The following is a 23,173-nucleotide window of genomic DNA, read 5'->3' on the forward strand; positions in this document are numbered from 1 at the left end:
AGGTCGAAGCGGTGGTTGTCCTGGATGCAGTGATCAATCATTGCTGCCTTTCCCCAGAGTTGTTGTGTTTCGTGGTCTTCGTTTTGGTGGTCATTGGACAGCAGTTCGTCCAGTGTATTTACGTTTGACTGGTGCCTGTACTTACCTTGGCAGTCTGGGCAAGCAATCTGATACACAACGTTACTTTTATTTTTGTACGGTATAGGGTCTTTAGCTGTGTGTTGTCCGATTTTCTATGTCTTTATGTAATGGAATAGATTTTAAAATGGGCCCTAATGAAGATCCCAACCAACCGGATCGAAAGGTTGGCAATAACGCCATAGAGATCAGCGCTGTTTCTGTTGAGACTGCTAAACCGAAAAAAAATCAAATCCATTATAAGTATTGCGGTAGTGGTATACTAAGAAATCAACTTCAGACGCCATTTTAATTTCTTGATAGAACCTTCAGTTTCTGGAAATCAACCTAAAAGGACAAACATTACCCTATGCAAGTTTTTCAGGAATCGAGATGATGCTCAAAGGCCAGGAATCAACTCCAAACTTCATGTTGAATTACGAATTTGCGATTTCCGCTTTCTGGAATACATCCTCAAAGTGCCAAATACAATCTAATAAAGGTATATCCACGTTTTGCTTTCTGATTGATTATTTATGTTATATTCAAAGTAATAATTTAAGTATAATTTGTGAATTTTGACGTAATATTCGTGCTATAGAAATAGTGAAATGATAGAAATGACTCTTAAATTCGAACAATCGAATCCCGACCAACGCCGGAAATGTTCAAATCTCGCGTAATTTTTCAAAGCGACCTATCTAACATTGAGAGACTCTCTCTGTTTACTTTCTCTTTGATCAATAATATTGTTATTTTTTCCATATTTCATAACATTCAATGCATAGTAAGCAAGACAGTATTACTATCTCTCGATTAAGGGGAAGAAAGCTTAGAAAATATATATAATGACGACGTAATTAACGGAACAAAGTGAGAGAGGAGAGAATCTGTCATTGTTACTTAGGTCCCTTTGAAAAATTACGCGAGAAATAGAACAAATTCCAATAATGTTGAGGCCGCATATTTTGAACATAGCAGCTAGTTCCAAACAATCTTTGGGTTGAGTTTCTTTCAATAACTTTTGAACCCCATCAAATTGTTATGAAACTTACACACACAATCCGTTCGTATGACACATTTGTATAAATAACGGATAAAGTTACAAACCGATTACAATGAAATTCGCTAGCAACCTATGGGTAACTAGACCCTTCATTTGAGACTAATTTTGTAACAATCTAATTTATTATATATACTAATTTTGCAACAATCTCTAGAAAACGTTTCTCTGCATAACTTTTGAACCACATGTTAAATCTTGCATAACTTTTGAACCACATGTTAAATCTTTACAAAATCAATAAGTTAAGGGTTTCGGAGTCATCCCGTTCATTTGATATCAGTTTTGGTAAAATCGGTTGTGTAGTTCCTGAGGTAATGATGTTTCGTGATTTTTACATTTTTAAACATAACCTCTAAACAAAAAATCCGATTACAATAGAATTCAATAGCAACAAATGGGGCTATAAAACCTTTCATTTGAAATTAATTCCATGAATATCGGTTCAGTTATTTCGGAGAATAGTGAGTGAGAATAAAAAGATGCACATACACACACACGCGCGCATAGACACACACACACGCACACACACGCGCATAAACGTGCACGCTCACACACACGCACACATGCACACACACATACATACACACACTCACACATATATGAATACACACACATGCACACACATACACACACACATACACACGAACAGTTTTGACAGTGACTGCTATACCTTTCTGGGAGAAAGGCAAAAATAATCCCAAATTAATGATTAATGATTAATGAATGAAAAAATGATCCCAAATTAAGCTCAGAATCACTAAAAACCCCTTCTAAAGGCCAGAAAAGGCCAAAATAGTATATGATCCCAAATGAAGCTCAAAATCAACGATACTCAGAGATACTTGCAGCACAAAGGTCTGAATAAACAGAAGTGTGCTAAGTAGTTATTGGCATTACATAAATTTTTGACCGATAAACCAGAAGAAATTGTGGAATGTGGTCTAAAGTATGCAGCAGAAAGGGTACTGTACTAGAAATAGACCCAGACCCCCAAAAACGTGTTCGTCTAAAGAAGAGAATGCCAGGAGCTGCAGACGCTAAACTAAGTTATAAGAAAGAATTAAGACAAGAAATAATATCGTCAGTTTACAAATTAATTTTTCTAGAAAATTGCCACAAGATCTTAAGAAATACCCTTTTTTAACACCCGACATTCTTTTGGATCCTGTTGCGGAGCTGGATCTTGAGAAGGAGAAATCGATAGAGACGAGTTCATTATTGAACGAAAACGGCTTCACATTTTGAATATAGATGAATTTTGATCGATTCGGTACCAAACATAGAAATCGCTCTCAGATTCATTTGAATGTGGGAATTAGTATTGCAGCTTGTGAAAGAAGTTTCTCAAAGTTAAAATTGATCAAGAACTTTTTGAGGTCAACGATTAACAAACCTTGCCTTTTTTTTTATTATTCTCGCTTATTTTTCGTCGGTCTAGTTCCGCCACTTTTGTTGTGCCAACCACCGACGCCCGGGGAGGCGGCTCCACTCAGGACCCTAACTTACGACCCGTTGATTAACAGACCGGCGCTAACAGCTTTACTTCCTCATGCGATGGAAGGCGTGATCCCAGAGATTTTTCACCTCAGAAAATCTCCCGGTATCGGCTAGAATTGAATCTAGACTAGTTGGGTTGGTTGTGAGTGGATCACGCCACCCCACAACCATCGACATCTATGTCGACGTTGGGATTCGAACCCAGGCGTCGAGCGTGGTTGGCGGAGACGTTACCAACCACGCTAGGCCCCCGCCTATAACCTTGCCATTTTATCCATCGAACGTGAAATCACTGATTCCACTGAATTTCTGATTTTGTCAATCAAAAAGCACGGAAAGTGAGTATCTAAGGTAACCTTATCTTTGATTTTGCGGAATAAATAAGTAGAAAAAACTAAATTTTTTGTTTCTTTCAATTCCTTTTCTGAAAGGAAAAACTGCCCAGTCCTTTTCATTGAGGGCCCACATTATTGTTACCGCATCAGACCCACCAAACCCTAGCTACGCCACTGGTTACAATAGAACTTATGATGAAAAAACCTAAAAGTACTAGAGGTGTGCAAAGCCTCTTCAAAAAAACGAAGTGATCCCGATTTTTGTCATTCCATGTCAAGTGTCCGAGGAAATGCATCGACCATCTCCGATTTCGACCAAAATTTGTGAGTCGGTGTATTTTGGGCCGAAACTTATAAATATAAAGTGTTGTACCGATTGGTGGACCCCTCGGTCAATGGGACTGCTTCCACTTTTTGCAAATTTAGCAAAACTCCTTTTTTAATTTGCGGATATCTCGGGCCCAAGTAAAGCTACAGATTATATTGACATATCATTTTGAAAGGTTTTAGATGTAGAATCGAACTACGTGGTCAATTTTTTCTGCAGTGTTGCCAACTTTGCATTTTTTTCGATTTAAAACTTATTTTGCAATTTCCTCGAAATACCCCCCCCCCCCCTCCGATTTTGACTTTGACCACGCCAATGTGTTTATCAGACGATTTTACATAGGAATCATTTATCAACAAAAAACAAAATGTAGCGTTCCAGAGATACAGCATTTTCAAAATTGCAAGATTTTGAAATTTTTCTACTCTCGAAAGCGCTTTCACATAGATTGCTGCTATCTTAATGATATCCTAACAGGCGTATGTGTAATCAAGAAAATGTTACTCAGAGGAGCAGCTGTTAATGATGTAACGCAGATAATCCCGTTTTAGAATCATCTTCATGAAAGGTCACAGGGGCGTGTTGGCTACACTTTTCGTATTAAAATTCAAACTGGTTTTTCATTCGGTTGGTCCAATTCGATTTTTTTTACAATTGAAAGAGTAGCTACATATATGTTTTTTATCTCCGAAGTAATACCAACGGTCTTAACAAGAGAACACAAGGTTGATTGAAGATGTTAGTCGAAACATTGACCAACCGAACACTTTCCAAGCTTTCTTTTCAGGTGTTTGGCCTTCACGTTAAATAAAGAAAAACAAGTTTATTGCAATTTCAGGGTTATAATTTTTTTGCTCGAAAAAATAGAGAAAATCACATCATCACATCAAAGTTATAAATTTTTCGATAGTACACTTGAAAAAACATTATATCGAAACACTTCCCGTGTTTTCGGTGAAAGATCAGCAGGTCAACAGAAATGATTAAAAGTTTCATTAGTTCAAGATCAGCGAACGATCATTTTCACAAAAATTTTTATAGGTATAAAGTAGGAATGACAACGATCAGTTCCACTGAAAAAAGAAGACGAACGAACACCAACAAATATCCACTGTGGTTTAATCCACAATTGAAGAACCTAAAAAATAAAATAAACAAAAAGCACATAAAATATACAAAAAAGACTACAAAATAACAACTTTCCATCACGAATGTATCTTGACAGTAATGTAGGACATACTAGTAATGAAATATGTAGTCTTTTTACCACTTTTTTTTTTTCAAGAAATATACATCACATTTGAAGAAACAGACCACGTCAGCGAATATTATTCGAATATTATTCGAATATTCGAATTCTTTATCTGTCAATCAAATATCTGAATTCGAAATTCAGAGCGCATTTAAAAATTTAGATGCTACGAAAAGTCCTGGACCTGACAGAATAGCACCAATTTTTCTCATAAACTTGGCAGAAGAACTACACCTTTACTACACCTCTTTAATATGTTTCTGAAAAATGGAATTTTTCCATAACTCTGGAAACCCTCATATTTAGTGCCAATTTTCAAAACTGGCACTAGATTTGACATTCGTAATTATCTTGGAATTGCCATTATTTTATGCATTCCCAAAATTATTTAAATCAATAATTAATTAAAAAATCTTTCAGCAAGTAAAAAGCCAAATTACAACTCAAAAACACGACTATTATAAATGCCGATCAACTACCACAAATCTTTTGGAATTCATAACTTTCACTTTAACTTTAATGGACAACGGCAACCACTTAGAAGCTTTTTATACGGACTTTAGCAAGGCATTTGACAGAATCGACATACCTTTAATGTCTTTCAAACTCGAAAAATACGGAATTGAAACAAAATTTTTCGAATGACTGCAGTCATACTTAACAAAACGAACACAAATAGTCCGCTTTCAAAATTTCTTTTCAAACCCAATATAAGTAACTTCCAGGGTTCCTCAAGGTTCTCATCTGGGCCCTCTTCTTTTTATATTACACGTTAATGACATTTCCTTTCTCCTTAAATCAATGCATGTGCTTGTATATGCTGACGACATGAAGCTCTTTATAAAAAATAATCAATGCAAAAGACTTCGAAATATACCAGAATGAAATTAATGTATTCTACACATGGTGCAACGAAAGTCTATTGCAACTCATAACCTAAATTAATCCAACTAGCGGTCAGACTCAGCCTTTCTCATTCAAACTTATTATTTGAAAAAAATAGATTTACATGAATGCTTAAATCCAAAAAGGTATATTCACTCTTTGGGTTCTAATATATTGATGTTGTAATTAAATTATAGAATATGAAATTTTACGTAATGTTAGTGCTTCAGAAATAGCGAAATATAAGAAATGACTCTTAATTTTGAACAATTCAATCACGAGCGATACCAGGAACGTTCAAATAGTACGATACCACATTTAAATCATGTTGAGGCCATACATATTGATCAAAGCAGCTATAGTGTTGAATTGTCTTTGAATTTCTTTTCTTTACAAAACATTTAAACAGTATATCAAATTTTTATGAAGTTTGTTATTTGTAAGTTTGAGAGATGACTCGTTTGTATGACACTAGTTATGTTCAAATAAGTCGTGTAATACTTGAGATAATAGACTTTCCTTGTTTTACAAATTAAAACATAACGGTTGCTTAAGTTTGATTACAATCAAATGAAAAGGGAACGTATGGGGGAGCCAAACTTTGAAACCACGTGTTCAATCATAGTTCATCAGTTAACCCTTAATCCCGTTTTAGAATCATCTTCATGAAAGGTCACAGGGGCGTGTTGGCTACACTTTTCGTATTAAAATTCAAACTGGTTTTTCATTCGGTTGGTCCAATTCGATTTTTTTTACAATTGAAAGAGTAGCTACATATATGTTTTTTATCTCCGAAGTAATACCAACGGTCTTAATAAGAGAACACAAGGTTGATTGAAGATGTTAGTCGAAACATTGACCAACCGAACACTTTCCAAGCTTTCTTTTCAGGTGTTTGGCCTTCACGTTAAATAAAGAAAAACAAGTTTATTGCAATTTCAGGGTTATAATTTTTTTGCTCGAAAGAATAGAGAAAATCACATCATCACATCAAAGTTATAAATTTTTCGATAGTACACTTGAAAAAACATTATATCGAAACACTTCCCGTGTTTTCGGTGAAAGATCAGCAGGTCAACAGAAATGATTAAAAGTTTCATTAGTTCAAGATCAGCGAACGATCATTTTCACAAAAATTTTTATAGGTATAAAGTAGGAATGACAACGATCAGTTCCACTGAAAAAAGAAGACGAACGAACACCAACAAATATCCACTGTGGTTTAATCCACAATTGAAGAACCTAAAAAATAAAATAAACAAAAAGCACATAAAATATACAAAAAAGACTACAAAATAACAACTTTCCATCACGAATGTATCTTGACAGTAATGTAGGACATACTAGTAATGAAATATGTAGTCTTTTTACCACTTTTTTTTTTCAAGAAATATACATCACATTTGAAGAAACAGACCACGTCAGCGAATATTATTCGAATATTATTCGAATATTCGAATTCTTTATCTGTCAATCAAATATCTGAATTCGAAATTCAGAGCGCATTTAAAAATTTAGATGCTACGAAAAGTCCTGGACCTGACAGAATAGCACCAATTTTTCTCATAAACTTGGCAGAAGAACTACACCTTTACTACACCTCTTTAATATGTTTCTGAAAAATGGAATTTTTCCATAACTCTGGAAACCCTCATATTTAGTGCCAATTTTCAAAACTGGCACTAGATTTGACATTCGTAATTATCTTGGAATTGCCATTATTTTATGCATTTCCAAAATTATTTAAATCAATAATTAATTAAAAAATCTTTCAGCAAGTAAAAAGCCAAATTACAACTCAAAAACACGACTATTATAAATGCCGATCAACTACCACAAATCTTTTGGAATTCATAACTTTCACTTTAACTTTAATGGACAACGGCAACCACTTAGAAGCTTTTTATACGGACTTTAGCAAGGCATTTGACAGAATCGACATACCTTTAATGCCTTTCAAACTTGAAAAATACGGAATTGAAACAAAATTTTTGGAATGACTGCAGTCATACTAAACAAAACGAACACAAATAGTCCGCTTTCAAAATTTCTTTTCAAACCCAATATAAGTAACTTCCGGGGTTCCTCAAGGTTCTCATCTGGGCCCTCTTCTTTTTATATTACACGTTAATGACATTTCCTTTCTCCTTAAATCAATGCATGTGCTTGTATATGCTGACGACATGAAGCTCTTTATAAAAAATAATCAATGCAAAAGACTTCGAAATATACCAGAATGAAATTAATGTATTCTACACATGGTGCAACGAAAGTCTATTGCAACTCATAACCTAAATTAATCCAACTAGCGGTCAGACTCAGCCTTTCTCATTCAAACTTATTATTTGAAAAAAATAGATTTACATGAATGCTTAAATCCAAAAAGGTATATTCACTCTTTGGGTTCTAATATATTGATGTTGTAATTAAATTATAGAATATGAAATTTTACGTAATGTTAGTGCTTCAGAAATAGCGAAATATAAGAAATGACTCTTAATTTTGAACAATTCAATCACGAGCGATACCAGGAACGTTCAAATAGTACGATACCACATTTAAATCATGTTGAGGCCATACATATTGATCAAAGCAGCTATAGTGTTGAATTGTCTTTGAATTTCTTTTCTTTACAAAACATTTAAACAGTATATCAAATTTTTATGAAGTTTGTTATTTGTAAGTTTGAGAGATGACTCGTTTGTATGACACTAGTTATGTTCAAATAAGTCGTGTAATACTTGAGATAATAGACTTTCCTTGTTTTACAAATTAAAACATAACGGTTGCTTAAGTTTGATTACAATCAAATGAAAAGGGAACGTATGGGGGAGCCAAACTTTGAAACCACGTGTTCAATCATAATTCATCAGTTAACCCTTAACTATCCCGTTCATTTGATATCAATATTGTTCAAATCTGTTGTGTAGTTTCTAAGATAATGAAGTTTCGTGGTTTTCACATTTCGATACATTACAGACGAAGTTACATTCCGATTACAGCAAAATTCAATAGGGTGTTATGAGGTAGGTAGACCTTTCATTTGATACTAATTCTGTGGAAATCGGGTCAACCATATCTGAGAAAAGTGAGTGAGCCCAAGTAGTCATCAGAATATGTTTCTTTTCATAGCTGGATTTCACATTTTTAAACATAACAGGAAAAGTAATAATCATTAGGGTCTAATGGGGCAACAAGACTTGCCATATGACACTGATTTTATGAAAATCGGTCCAGCCATCTCTGAGAAACATGAGTGAGATTAAACAGTCTCCAGAACACGTTTCTTTCAGTAACTTCTGAACCATATGTTCAATCTTCATAAAATTTAAAAGTTGAGGGTTTTTAGGTAGCCCGTTCATTTGAAACCAATCTTGTTAAAATCGGTTGTGTAGTTTCTGAGATATTCATATTTCGTGATTTTTACATTTTGATAGGTTATGTAAACTAGAAATCAGATTACAATAAAATTCAATAGGGTCTTATAGGGCAACTAGACCTTTCATTTGCAATTGATTTCATTGAAATCGGTCCAGCCATCTCTGAGAAAATCGAGTGAGATTGGGAGAGCGTTACACACACACACACACATGCAGAAAATGCTCAGCTCGTCGAACTGAGTCGAGTGGTATACGACATTCGGCCTTTTTGAGCACTTTCATATCTTTAGTTTTTGCAGTGATTGCCATACCTTTCTAGGAGAAAGGCAAAAAGTGAAATGATAGAAATGACTTTTAATCTCAACTTCAATCCCGAGCAAGGCCGCAAACATTGAAATAGTACAATATTAAATTTAAATGATGTTGAGGCCACATATTTTAATCGTAGCTATAGTTTTAAACAGTCTGCGAATTTCGTTTTTTTCTATAACTTTCAAACCACATGTTTAAACATTATGAAATTCATTGTTTAAGGGTTTGAAAGCCCATTTAATTGAATTCAACTATGTTCATAGCTTCTGAGATATAAGAGCGTTTTTCACATTCTGACGCAGCGCCAAAACTAAAAGTTTGATTACAATGAAATTCAATAGCAACCTAAGCGGCAAATAGACCCTTCATTTGACACCAAGATAGAAAGAATCGGTCAGACCATCTCTGAGAAAAGTGAGTGCGAAAGAAAGGTGCACATACACACGTACACACCCACACACAAACATATACACCTATACATGCATATATGCATAAAATGCTCGATTATTCGAACTGAGTTGAGTAGTATATGACATTCGGCCATTTCAATCATTTTTCTACCTTTTAATTAGTCAGTGATCTATAGGAGAAAGTCAATATGTTTACTTTCATTATGTGATTTCACATTTTTATGAACAACGGACACAGTTACAATCCGATTGCAATGAAATTCAATAGCAACCTATGGGGCAACTAGAACTTTCATTTGACACTAATTTTGTGAAAATCGGTTCAGCCATCACTGAGAAAAATGAGTGAGTTTAAACAACCTCAGGATAACTTTTCTTCACATAACTTTTGAACCATATGTTCAATCATAACGAAATTCAAAAGTTAAGGGTTTTGGGAACAGCCCAATCATTTGAAACCAGTTTTTTTTGAAATCGGTTCTGTGGTTTCTGAGATATTGATGTTTCGTGATTTTTACATTTTGATACATAACCTCTAAACTAAAAATCCGATTTCAATGAAATTCAATAGAAACCTATGGCGCAACTAGACCTTTCATTTGCAATTAATTTTATGAAAATCGGTCCAGCCATCTCTGAGAAAAGTGAGTGAGAAAAAAAGTTGCACATACACACACACATACACACATACACACATACACACACACACACATACATACATACAGAAAATGCTCAGTTCGTCGAAAGAAGTCGAGTGGTATATGACATTCGGCCGTTGGGAACACTTTTATACCTTCGGTTTTTCCAGTGATTGCTATACCTTTCTAGGAGAAAGGCAAAAATGTAATTCAATAGCCTTCAGCAGAAAAACAGTAACACCACCAACAGACATTTTCTTAGAAAACCAACCAGTAGAAAAATGCAAAATCGTAAGGGACCTAGGCGTAGTCTTAGACTCCAAACTTACATTCATAGAACATTATAACACAATAATCAACAAAGCAAATAGTATGTTGGGCTCTATAAAACGCTTCGGCCATAATTTTCAAGACCCACATACAATCAAATTATTATATTTTACATACGTCCGACCAATTCTGGAATACTGTTGCATTGTATGGAATCCCTATATTGTAACACATGAAGAACGCATTTTTTTTTTTGTTCATCTATAATTTATTTGACACGGCACAAATACAATTTAATGTTTAACGGCGCCGATTATAACTGGTAGCTTACTTTCTAAAGTATCTTAATAACTAAAAGCAAATTTTTTATCCTCGCTGCCGACTACGAGCTGAAACTAAATGTAACTTAAGGCTATAATATTTTGCATTAAAAGCACTGGTTTACTGTATGATGGTTTTCATTGCCATAGGTAAGCACATGTTCCGCTGCTGGGCCAAGATATTACGGACTGGCATATTGGGTTGTCTCCCTCGGGACCTGAGAGTATCGTGCGGGTCTAGTTGCTGTTTCCGGATCCGGGGTCTTAACGTGTTCTTGTCGTCTGGTTGGATGTAGGCGGAAGGGAATAGGATTAAACTGGGGCGTGGATGGATTTCAGGAAAACGTATATAAGGGACATGTAGGATAGGTCACGGCTCGCCAAGACATCACGAACAGGAACAGCCGGCTGCCTACTTTCGGCCTGCAGGGAAGCTATTAATTTAGACCTGGCGTCACGGTGTACAGGGCATGACCAAACAACGTGCTCTATGTCGTGAGAACCTTCACCACAGGCACAGATACCACTTTCCCCGAGCCCAACACGACGGAGATGCGCGTCAAATCTGTAGTGATTGGACATAAGCCGGGACATCACGCGAATGAAATCCCGACCTACATCCAACCCCTTGAACCACTGGTTCGTCGACACCTTGGGGATTATGGAATGTAACCACCTTCCCAGTTCCCCTCTGGTCCAAGCATTTTGCCAACTGATGATCGTATTCTGACGTACAAATGAGAAAAATTCATTAAAGGCAAATGGTCTTTCATAAATTCCACCGTTTGTTGCGCCCACCTTAGCCAAAGAGTCCGCTTTCTCATTGCCCGGTATCGAGCAGTGAGAAGGGACCCACGCTAAGGTAATCTGATACGATTTTTCGGATAAAGCACTCAGATGTTCCCGTATTTTCCCCAGGAAATACGGAGAGTGCTTAACATTTTTCATCGATCGGAGAGCTTCAATGGAACTGAGACTGTCCGTAAAGATGAAATAATGGTCTGTGGGCATTTTTTCGATAATCCCTAGGGTGTACTGAATTGCAGCCAATTCTGCGACGTAAACAGAAGCAGGATTATCAAGCTTATGGGAGACGGTTAAATTGTTATTGAAAATACCGAAGCCAGTGGACCCATCAAGAAGTGATCCGTCAGTGTAGAACATATTGTCGCAGTTGATGTTTCGATATTTATTGGAAAAAATTTTGGGGATCTGCTGCACGCGTAAATGATCCGGGATTCCACGAGTTTCTTCTATCATGGATGTATCGAAAAACACAGTAGAATCAGAAGTATTTGATAAGTCGACACGATTTGGAATATTCGAAGAAGGGTTAATATTTTGGGACATGTGATTGAAATACAATGTCATAAAACGGGTTTGAGAATTAAGTTCGATTAACCTTTCAAAATTTTCAATCACAGGACGGTTCAAGACCTCACATTTGATAAGAATGCGAGAAGACAGGCTCCAGAAGCGGTTTTTCAATGGTAGTACTCCAGCTAAGACCTCCAAACTCATCGTATGGGTCGACTGCATGCAACCCAAGGCGATACGCAAACAACGATATTGTATTCGCTCCAGTTTGATCAAATGTGTGTTTGCTGCGGAGCGGAAGCAGAAACACCCGTACTCAATGACAGACAATATCGTTGTTTGGTAAAGCCTTATAAGGTCTCCTGGGTGGGCTCCCCACCATTGTCCGGTTATTGTACAAAGAAAATTCACTCTTTGTTGACATTTTTTCATCAGATACCTAACGTGACAACCCCAGGTGCCTTTAGAGTCGAACCAGACACCAAGATATTTGTGTACCAAAACCTGAGAAATTGTTTTACCCATTAATTGTGTTTGTAGCTGAGCAGGTTCATGCTTCCTAGAAAAAACTACTATCTCAGTCTTCTCCGGAAAGAATTTGATACCTAGCTGTAAAGCCCAAGCAGACAAATTGTCCAAGGTATCTTGCAATGGTCCTTGCAAATCGGCAGCTTTGGCTCCTGTAACAGAGATTACACTGTCGTCTGCAAGTTGTCTTATCGTGCATGAATTTGCCAGACATTTGTTCTTTGCGAGCATACGCCAGCTGAATATCTGTTGAAAGCAACGCAAGACAATCATACATTCTTTTGGATCGGCGGAAGCCAAATTGAGTATCTGATAGTAGACCATTTGATTCGACCCAATGGTCTAAACGACGGAGTATCATTTTTTACATCAATTTCCGGATACAGGATAGCATTGCAATCGGCCTATAAGAGTTGTGATCAGAAGCTGGTTTCCCTGGTTTTTGGATGGCGATCACCTTCACTTGCCTCCAATCCTGCGGTACAATGTTTTGCTCCAGGAACTTATTAAACAAGTTCAACAAGCGCCTCTTGGCATTGCCGGGTAGATTTTTCAACAAGTTGAATTTGATTCTATCTAACCCAGGCACGTTATTGTTACAGGACAGGAGGGCAACTGAAAATTCTGCCATCGTAAAAGGTGATGCTATCGCGTCGTGGCCCGGAGACGCATCGCGAACAATGTTTTGCTCAGGAACAGAGTCCGGACATACTTTCCTGGCAAAATCAAATATCCACCGACTTGAAGACTCCTCGCTTTCGTTGACCGTTACGCGATTCCGCATTCTTCGGGCTGTGTTCCAAAGAGTGCTCATCGATGTCTCCCTCGACGTCTCGTTCACGAACCGACGCCAATATCCGCGTTTCTTTGCTTTAGCCAGGCTTTTAAGCTTGGTATTAAGCTCCGAATACCGTATATAGTCGTCGGGTATACCTCCCTTCTGGAAGGCCAAAAACGCGTCGGATCTTTGCGTGTAGACATCGGAGCACTCTTTGTCCCACCACGGAGTTGGAGGCCGTTCTTTGATCGTTACGCCGGGATATTTCTTCGTTTGGGCTTGCAACGCGGCGTCGAGAATCAAGCCCGCGAGGAGGTTGTATTCTTCAAGTGGTGGGTGATGTTGAATCGACTCGACCGCTTTTGAAATCATTTCCTCGTATAACTTCCAATCGACATTCCGTGTGAGGTTATACGGAATGTCAATTGGTCGCATGCGAGTTGAACCGTTAGTAATTGAAATAAGAATAGGCAGATGGTCGCTACCGTGAGGATCGAGGATTACCTTCCATGTGCAATCCAACCGTAGCGACGTCGAACATAAGGATAGATCCAAAGCGCTTCGGCGCGCTGGAGGTTTCGGGATACGTGTCATTTCACCGTTGTTCAAAATAGTCATGTCGAAGTCATCGCAAAGGTTATAGATTAAAGAGGAGCGGTTATCATTGTAGGGGGAACCCCAAGCCACACCATGAGAGTTGAAGTCTCCCAAAATCAAACGTGGCGAGGGAAGAAGTTCTATTAAAACAAAGAGCAACCGTTGCCCAACCTGTGCTCTGGGAGGAATATATATTGAGGCAATACAAAGCTCTTTACCTTGTATTGTCATTTGACATGCGACAACTTCGATGCCTGGAATCGAGGGGAGGTTAATACGATAGAAAGAATAGCACTTTTTAATCCCTAAAAGTACTCCTCCATATGGGGTGTCTCGATCAAGGCGAATAATATTAAAATCATGGAAGTTAAGATCAATATTTGAAGTAAGCCAAGTTTCACAAAGGGAGAATGCATCGCATTTGTTTCTATTTATTAAAACTTTAAATGAATCCATTTTTGATAGAATACTTCTACAATTCCACTGCAAGACAGAGATAGAATCCTTCGTATACGCAGATGAATTAGGCATCGAAGGATCCAATCGCTGCAAGGAGGGGCCATTGGGCAGTCAACTGCTTCAAAAATGATCTAACTGTTGGGAGGAATGCTGTAAGAAATTTTTTAATTGGATCGGGTACATTGAAAGTTTCAAAAATCCAGTCCACAATGTCAGAAAATTTCACTAATCCAGAGTTTGTTTCATCAACTGGGAGTGCAAAAAGAACAACTGGGGTTTAAGATGTTCCTGGCAGTGCTGGGAACTCCTTCTGGGACTTTAAATTTGCAAGCCCAGGAGGAGTTTGCTTCGGTTTTTCCGCAGCACTGTTTGGTTTGTTTGTAACTTTCATTTCACTCTGGGAAATCTTAGGACCTTTTCGGGGAAGTTTAGGAGAGGAAATATTTTTCCTCTTTCTAGATGCCCTAGGATTGGCATAAGTAGTTCCCGCTGGTGAATCGTCAGAATCGGTTTCATCAGAGGACAACAGATCAAAGGGGTTCGATGTTATGGTAGAAGTGGTCACGGTCTTCTTCAGCATCTCAGCGTAAGATCGCTTTGAACGCTCCTTAAGTGACCGCTTGATTTTATCTCTGCGCTGCATGTACACCGGGCATGTGGAGAGCTCATGCTGATTTTCCCCGTAGTGAATACATTTTTCAGGATTTACACTGCAAGAATCGTCCGCATGAGTTTCTCCACACTTGCTACATCGTGCCTTATTGCAGCAGTAGGCGACTGTGTGGCCTACCTGCTTGCAATTGGTGCAATTCATAACACGGGGTACATACAATCGCACAGGCAGACGAACCCGATCGATCGAGACGTGGCTAGGGAGAGCAGATCCGGCAAACGTAACCCGAAACGAGTCTGACGGAGTGTACACTTTTGTGCCGTTGACAAGAGACACAGACCGCAATTGCTTGCAATCTATGATCTTTACTTTTACGTCGTGACACAAAGCATTTTTGAAGCAGCCAAAACCGCTTGCCAAGATACACTCGACCGACAGACACGAATCGGTTATGACACCGTCGATCTCCACGTCTCGTGTGGGTATATAAACGCGATACTCGCGTGTGAAAAGCTCGGAGCGAGCAATAGCGTTGGCCTGTTCCAGGTCGCTGACCACGACACGGAGCTTGTTGTGTCTGACCTTGGAGATTTCGGTCACGGCCTTGTACCCCTCCGTCAGGTCTTTCGAAATCTGCAGGATGTTTAACGGTTTCGATTTCGGTCCTGCTTTTGGCCGAAAGAAAACAGTATAACTGCCCTGAGATCCGTCCGGGTAAAGCCTGGGGCGAGGGGGGACTGGAGAATTAACAGAGGAAGGGTTGGCAGGAGGGACAGGGTCGGAGGGGTTCGGGGATGGTGGCACGGGAGGCGAGGGATCTACATCCATCGCGCTAAATCTAGCGCACAAGCGCCGACAGAACACGTACCTCTTTACTTCTCCTTTCAGCAGGGTTGGTTGTCCGAACGGTCGAAGCTGCAGCCGTTACAGCCAGCAGCACCAATACAGCAGCTCCAAACAGCCACCAGCAGCGAGCCGGGTGTGTGATCACTCAGCACAGCGACACAACTCGCTGTCAACTGTTGGCTTCTTCTTTTTCCTCCTTTGTGTTGAGATTCTCGTCCACTGCTGTAGCACAAATCACTTAGCAGCCAAATCGGCTTACGCACCAGCAAACAGCCACGATGCGAAACAGTTGCACAAAGGCGGGCGACCTAGAACCTTCACTCGACCAGGCAAACAATGCCAACACTTGCTCGCGCGTCTTTTGTTTTATATTCTATCGGAGCGATCACCAAACACGTCCTATACTGATGCGTGTTCGGCACAGAATGATGAAGAACGCATTGAATCTGTCCAAAAACATTTTTTTTGTACGCGTTTCGTTAGCTAAATTGGACAGCATTTCGGTTTCCATTATATGAAGCACGCTGCATGCTTATAGACATACAAGCACTTAAAGAACGCCGCGAACTTTCAATGCTTTATTTTATCAATGACGTTATTGCTCAACGCGTGCAATCTTCTAAATTATTATCGCAACTAAATTTTTATGCACCCAGTCGTCAATTAAGAAATCGTAAAATATTGTCGGAAAACTCTCACAGAACTAACTGCTCAAAAAATTGCCCAATAAATCGCATGATGCGTCACTATAATCAGCACTGCGAAAATATCGACATCACTATGGGCAGAAATCAAATCAAAAAACGACTAACTACTGGGAATAATGTATAGAATATAAGAAAACATTATATTATTATAACTGTAGTCTACATTCGCTTGACGAAATAAATAAATTAAATTAAATTAAATTTAATTTAATTGAGTTCAATTTAAAACAAATATTTTCTCGTGTGTTACACTTTCATATCAGCATGCAATCGAAAAAAATTAAAAATATAATATGAATTTTTATAGATTTGCTTCAGTATTATCCAGTTATCATGCAGCCGATGTATCACGATGTATTAAAATTCTATCACATACTCTTTTCATTGTGAAATTGTAGGAAATCGTTGGTCGGTTGATAAAATACTTGGGTTATTTAGGATATACAACACTGGATGGCACAAGCGAAAAAATGCTGAATCCAGGAAAGGCCAAAATTCACAGGAATTGCTGAAAATCTATAATCTTTCTTTTGTTTTCTAGTTTTCGGAAAAAAGCACAATTTTTTATGTAAATACTCAAACATTTTAGGACGATTTTCTTCGTTATAAAAAAGTCGTTTTTTACGCGGGTCCATACAAATTTGAAACGCATCCCCCGCGTAGAGAATGACCTCAGTGTAATGTATCAAAATAAATAAATGTCACTTTTTCCTATGTAAAACCTATTGGCTAAAATCTCTATACACTTCTCTCTATCTAAAAGTGTCCTTTCCACAAGGAGTAATACAAAAAATAGTTTTCTTGGGGCAAGTTTCATCGGCACTTCCTCTTACACGCTGCAGGAACTAGATTCTCTGGTTGTAAAGGTACCGTGCATCGTGCTGATCAAAACAAGTCGAATTCTTGCAATTTCTTCCTTATCAGCGATCGATTCTCGAAAAAGGTCACTCTTCTATGAAACGGCATAGCTTTAGTAACAAAATACCCATTTATTTAGCTTACATACATGTCAGCCATCCGAACGCGGTAGCGGTTGTTTACGATACGATACAACGCAAAAATATTCATAGAAAATTTCTCAATCAAAATATATCAACAGAATATAAAGCTATTAAAAAAGATAGTGTAATTGTAGCGAGCGGATTACTTTCCATTATCAGAGAGCACACGAGCTCGAACGTCATGTTCCACGGAATTACTCTCTCATAGTTCATCTCATTGAAAATGTGCATCGAGTACAAAGTCATTGCTGATACAAGAACCGCACTCTTGAAAAAAAAAACTGCCGGTCGCCGACGGAACAATAACGGCGTTAATAGAGTCATTTTAAAATATTAAGATATTCCTTCGGTAACCTTTTTATAGTCTGTCTCGATTCATCTGACTACAGCACCCAGTATGAACCAAAATGTCAAATTAATCATTTTATCACTTATCCATAGCTAGACCCGATCGGTGATCCAGTTATTTAAACACCAAGAATCCATTCATCATGACACGATATCATTGATCTGTTTTTCTGTTTATAAAAAGTATCTTATACGGCCAGTACCTTTAAATTGGAAACATCAACCCTACTAATTAGTTCTTGTTTATTTTCATTTCCACTGTATTATTTCCCACTTGCCTAGAAGTCTATCAGCGCCCGACCGATCGAGTACAGCCTATAGTACAGCTAAACACAAACAACGATCGCGAAGCTATTGCTATAAATTGACTCCTAGATCGACTTCAGTCTGAACGGAGAAGTTGAGCGAAGCGGACACACTGAATAGCAGCGGCAATTTACAGATACAACAACGGTGAGTGCCGGCTTGGGTCAATATCACTGTTAGGTATGAGATAGGTGTGGTGAATTATCAAAAAGAGCACATAATTGTGAAGTGAAAGTATTGATTTAAAGTATTAATTTACGTTACTTTGAAACCTTGTTAAAGTGCAGAAAAAATTTAATAATATAACAGTGAGCCCCTTGGGCTATAATAACTATACGCAAAAAACCTTGAAACTCTTTAGCTATGCTATGACGGTAATCGTTGTACTGACCTCTGATGTCATGCGAAGACAATCATGTGAGGCTGTTTTGTATACAAAACCGTCTTTTTGTCTGAGGCAGTCGATTAGCTAGTACTGGTAAAGCTGTCGTAATCGTAATGAAAAAAATCTATGAAAAGTTAATGGAATATTCCAAGTCATAATATTTAATTGGTTTTCAACAAATGGGCATTTCAAAAATTTGTATTTAGTAAAAATTGTTATATGAGAACAGCCGTATTATTATCAAATCAAATATTTATATTCAAGTTTAAGACTTTGTGAAACCTAGACAACATAAACAAATAGTAAAGCAAAATTCTAACTATCTTTTTCTTCACAAAATAAGAAAAATGTTTCATCTCAAATCACTGGCGGCTCTGGCCATCACCTTGAGCGTCGCCTTTACAGCGACTGTTCCCAGTGGAAACCCAAGCCGAAAGCTGAACATTCCAGCCTTCAACAACGCCGGCCAATCGAAAGGATTAGAAGTTTGGCGTGTAGAAAGATTCCAACCCGTTGCCGTACCGAAAGCGGAATTCGGAAAGTTCTATACCGGTGACTCGTACATAATTCTAAATGTAAGATCCACTTTCTAAAACGTTAAAATATTTATTACAGAGTTTTTCTCTTTCTAGACCATTGAAGATAAGAACAAGAAAAAATCGTACGATGTTCACTTTTGGTTGGGATTGAAGACCAGCCAAGATGAAGCCGGTTCGGCAGCAATTCTCACCGTCCAATTGGATGACCTACTGAACGGAGTTCCGGTGCAACACCGTGAGGTCGAAGGATCGGAATCCAATCTTTTCCTAAGCTACTTCAAAGGAGGTGTTCGCTATCTGGAGGGTGGAGTCGATTCCGGCTTCAAGCATGTTGACACCAATGCCGCCAAACCGAAACGTCTATTCCAGGTCAAGGGTGCCAAAAATATTCGCCTTCGCCAGGTCGAACTGGCTGTATCCGCCATGAACAAAGGTGATTGTTTCATCCTGGACACCGACCGAAACATTTACGTGTACGTTGGTCCGAAAGCAAACCGCGTTGAGAAACTGAAGGCAATCAACGTCGCTAATGACGTCCGTGATCAGGACCACAATGGACGTGCGACGGTTCATATCATAGACGAATTCTCATCGCTTACTGACCAGGAGGACTTCTTCAAGTTGCTCGGTTCAGGTTCACCCAGTCTGGTTCCGGAGCAATCCGCCGCCAAGGAAGACGCTGCCTTCGAAAAGGCCGATGCAGCTCTGGTTTCCCTCTACAAAGTTACCGATTCGAAAGGTGGCAAACTGACGGTCGAACAGATCACTCAAAAACCACTGAAACAAGAAATGCTCAAAAGTGAAGATTCGTTCATTTTGGACAGCGGTTCCGGACTGTACGTTTGGATCGGCAAAACGGCATCCCAGCAGGAAAAGACACAGGCTTTGGTCCGAGCTCAGGAATTTATCAAGACCAAAAAGTATCCGGCCTGGACACCGGTGGAACGAATTGTGCAGAACGCCGAAACCGCACCCTTTAAACATTTCTTCCAGACGTGGCGTGATGCAGGATCCACCGGATCCAGATTAGTTTAATCTGTAATTTGGGTTCCTGAAAGTAGATCTGAAAAATTTTAGCGGATAATGAGATTATTAAATCGCTTACTCGAAGTAATGAACAAATAATAAACCATGTTTTCATATTGAAGAGTAATTTCTTTTTCGTTACCCATTTTGTTTATATAATAACGATTTAAGTTGTTTCCACGAGTAAAATCATTTTTATTTGTAGACATTGGTTAGTTGCGCTACTCTCCGCTATTTGTAGCAATAATTTAATCCTATTTGCCACGAAAATTCAATAAGATAGAAAACTGAAGCGGCCTAAAAACTTGTGATCCAAAAAAAAAATAGTTTTTTCATCGATAAGTTAAATGGTAATAACAATAACAATATCGCACGCTAGCCTGGGGGCTAATGCGGTCTCGATCAACTAGATTAGTTGAGAGAATTCGTTATCGATATTGTTTTCGGCACATTTTGCATGTTGTAGGATAAGTACAACGATACACCGTGCCCCAGTGCTGAGTCGAGAAAATTTCCAGCTCGAAAAGTTCCTCGACCTGATCGGGAATCGAACCCGATATCACAACCGTGCGGGAGAGCTAGCCGACCGACATCGCTAACCACAGAACCACGGGGACCAAGTTAAATGGTAATGGATGTGGTAAAAAATCACTCTCATGTTGAACCTGTATCATCACAAAATAACACCTCTATGTGTTTAAAACAAGCTTGAATGGTAAAAAAACATATAGAAAAACGCAAGAGACTGTTGAGAATTCCCTCATGAAAAACTTTCTGATAGACTAACTGGCCATAAATTTGAAATTAGTACGGGCTTAACAACAACCAGAATCCATTCCGCGTCGAACACTCGACAGAAACGGACGTGCAAAGTGGTCGTTCTATTACAATCCGGTCCGTGTGTACGAATAGCCAAACAAAAGAGTGTATTATTCGCGCTAAAGGCCAACTAGATTGTGAGTTGTGTCGCTACGTTCTGTACCCGGCTCGCAACTTTGGCTGTATTGGTGCAAAATACCAGCTACAGTTTTGATCTGTGCACAGTGAATAGATCTTTCTAATTCAAGGCCATCAGTTGACAGTCGAGTCGTGTCGCTGTGCTGAGTGATCTCACACCCGGCTCACTGCTGGTGGCTGTATTGGTGCTGCTGTACTGGTGCTGCTGGCTGCTTTGGGTGCAGCTTCGAACGATCGGACAACCACTGCTGGAAGGAAGAAGTAAATAGGTACGTGTTCTTGTCGGCGCTAGTGCGCTAGTGCGCTACATTTAGCGCGATGGATATAGATCCCTCGCCTCCCGTGCCACCATCCCCGAGCCCCCCTGACCCTGACCCTTCTGTTACTCCCTCCCCTGTTCATTCTCCAGTCCCCCCTCGCCCCAGGCTTTACCCGGACGGATCTCAACAGGGCAGCTATACTGTTTATTTTCGTCCAAAGGCAGGAGTGAATTCAAAGCGATTAAACATACTGCCAATTTCTAAAGACCTGACGAAGGGGTACAAGGCCGTGACCGAAATTTCCAAGGTCCGACCTAACAAGCTCCGTGTCGTGGTCAGTGATCTGGCACAGGCCAATGCTATCGCTTGCTCTGAGCTCTTCACACGCGAGTATCGCGTCTACATACCCGCACGAGACGTGGAGATCGACGGTGTCATAACCGATTCGAGTCTGTCTGTCGAGTGTATCCTAAAAAGCGCAACCGGTTGCTTCAAAAATACCGAAACACAGGCGAAGATTTTGGATTGTAAGCAATTGCGGTCCATGTCTCTCGTCGGCGGTAAAAAAGTTTACACTCCGTCAGACTCGTTTCGCGTTACGTTTGCCGGATCTGCACTCCCTAGCCACGTCTCGATCGACCGGGTTCGTCTGCCTGTGCGATTGTATGTACCCCGTGTTATGAATTGCACCAATTGCAAGCAGTTAGGCCACACAGCCGCCTACTGCTGCAATAAGGCACGATGTAGCAAGTGTGGGGAGACTCATGCGGAAGATTCTTGCAGTGTTAATGCTGAAAAATGTATTCACTGTGGGGAAAACCAGCATGAGCTCTCCACATGCCGGTGTACATGCAGCGCAGAGATAAAATCAAGCGGTCACTTAAGGAGCGTTCAAAGCGTTCTTATGCTGAGATGCTGAAGAAGACCGTGACCACTTCTACCATAACATCGAACCCCTTTGATCTGTTGTCCTCTGATGAAACCGATTCTGACGATTCATCAGCGGGAACATCTTATGGCAATCCTGGGGAGTCTAGGAAGAGGAAAAATGTTTCTTCTCCTAAACTTCCCAGAAAAGGTCCTAAGATTTCTCAAAGTGTAATGAAAAGTACGAACAAACCAAACAGTGCTGCGGAAAAACCGAAGCAAACTCCTTCTGGGCTTGCAAATTTAAAGTCCCAGAAGGAGTTCCCAGCACTGCCAGGAACATCTAAAACCCCAGTTGTTCCTTTTGCACATCCAGTTGATGAAACAAACTCTGGATTAGTGAAATTTTCTGACATTGTGGACTGGATTTTTGAAAATTTCAATGTTCCCGATCCAATTAAAATTTTTCTTACAGCATTCCTCCCAACAGTTAGATCATTTTTGAAGCAGTTGACTGCCCAATGGCCCCTCCTTGCAGCGATTGTATCCTTCGATGCCTAATTCAACTGCGTATATGAAGGATTCTATATCTGTCTTACAGTGGAATTGTAGAAGTATTTTACCAAAAATTGATTCGTTTAAAGTTTTGATAAATAAAAACAAATGCGATGCATTTTTCCCTTGTGAAACTTGGCTTACTGCAAATATTGATCTCAACTTCCATGATTCTAATATTATTCGCCTTGATCGACACACCATATGGAGGAGTACTTTTAGGGATTAAAAAGTGCTATTCTTTCTATCGTATTAACCTCCCCTCGATTCCAGG

General features: G+C 39.1%; 1 protein-coding gene across 1 annotated transcript; it reads left to right on the forward strand.

Moving 5' to 3' along the window:
• Positions 1-18,310: 18,310 nt before the first annotated feature.
• LOC129722654 (gelsolin-like) lies at positions 18,311-20,381 on the forward strand. The gene is made up of 3 exons (XM_055676266.1): positions 18,311-18,457; positions 19,038-19,270; positions 19,328-20,381. The coding sequence occupies exons 2-3, from the start codon at positions 19,043-19,045 to the stop codon at positions 20,267-20,269; spliced, it is 1,170 nt and encodes a 389-aa protein (XP_055532241.1). The 5' UTR covers positions 18,311-18,457; positions 19,038-19,042; the 3' UTR covers positions 20,270-20,381.
• The last annotated feature ends 2,792 nt before the right edge of the window (positions 20,382-23,173 follow it).

This window comes from Wyeomyia smithii, chromosome 2, assembly GCF_029784165.1.
Source record: "Wyeomyia smithii strain HCP4-BCI-WySm-NY-G18 chromosome 2, ASM2978416v1, whole genome shotgun sequence".
Lineage (NCBI taxonomy): Eukaryota > Metazoa > Arthropoda > Insecta > Diptera > Culicidae > Wyeomyia > Wyeomyia smithii.

What these genes read in the sequence shown, in the direction of transcription:
- LOC129722654 (XM_055676266.1), top strand. Translation starts at nt 19,043, where the DNA reads ATGTTTCATCTCAAATCACTGGCGGCTCTGGCCATCACCTTGAGCGTC. An exon ending in ACTCGTACATAATTCTAAAT is followed by an intron (nt 19,271 to 19,327) that starts GTAAGATCCACT and finishes TTCTCTTTCTAG; the next exon opens with ACCATTGAAGATAAGAACAA.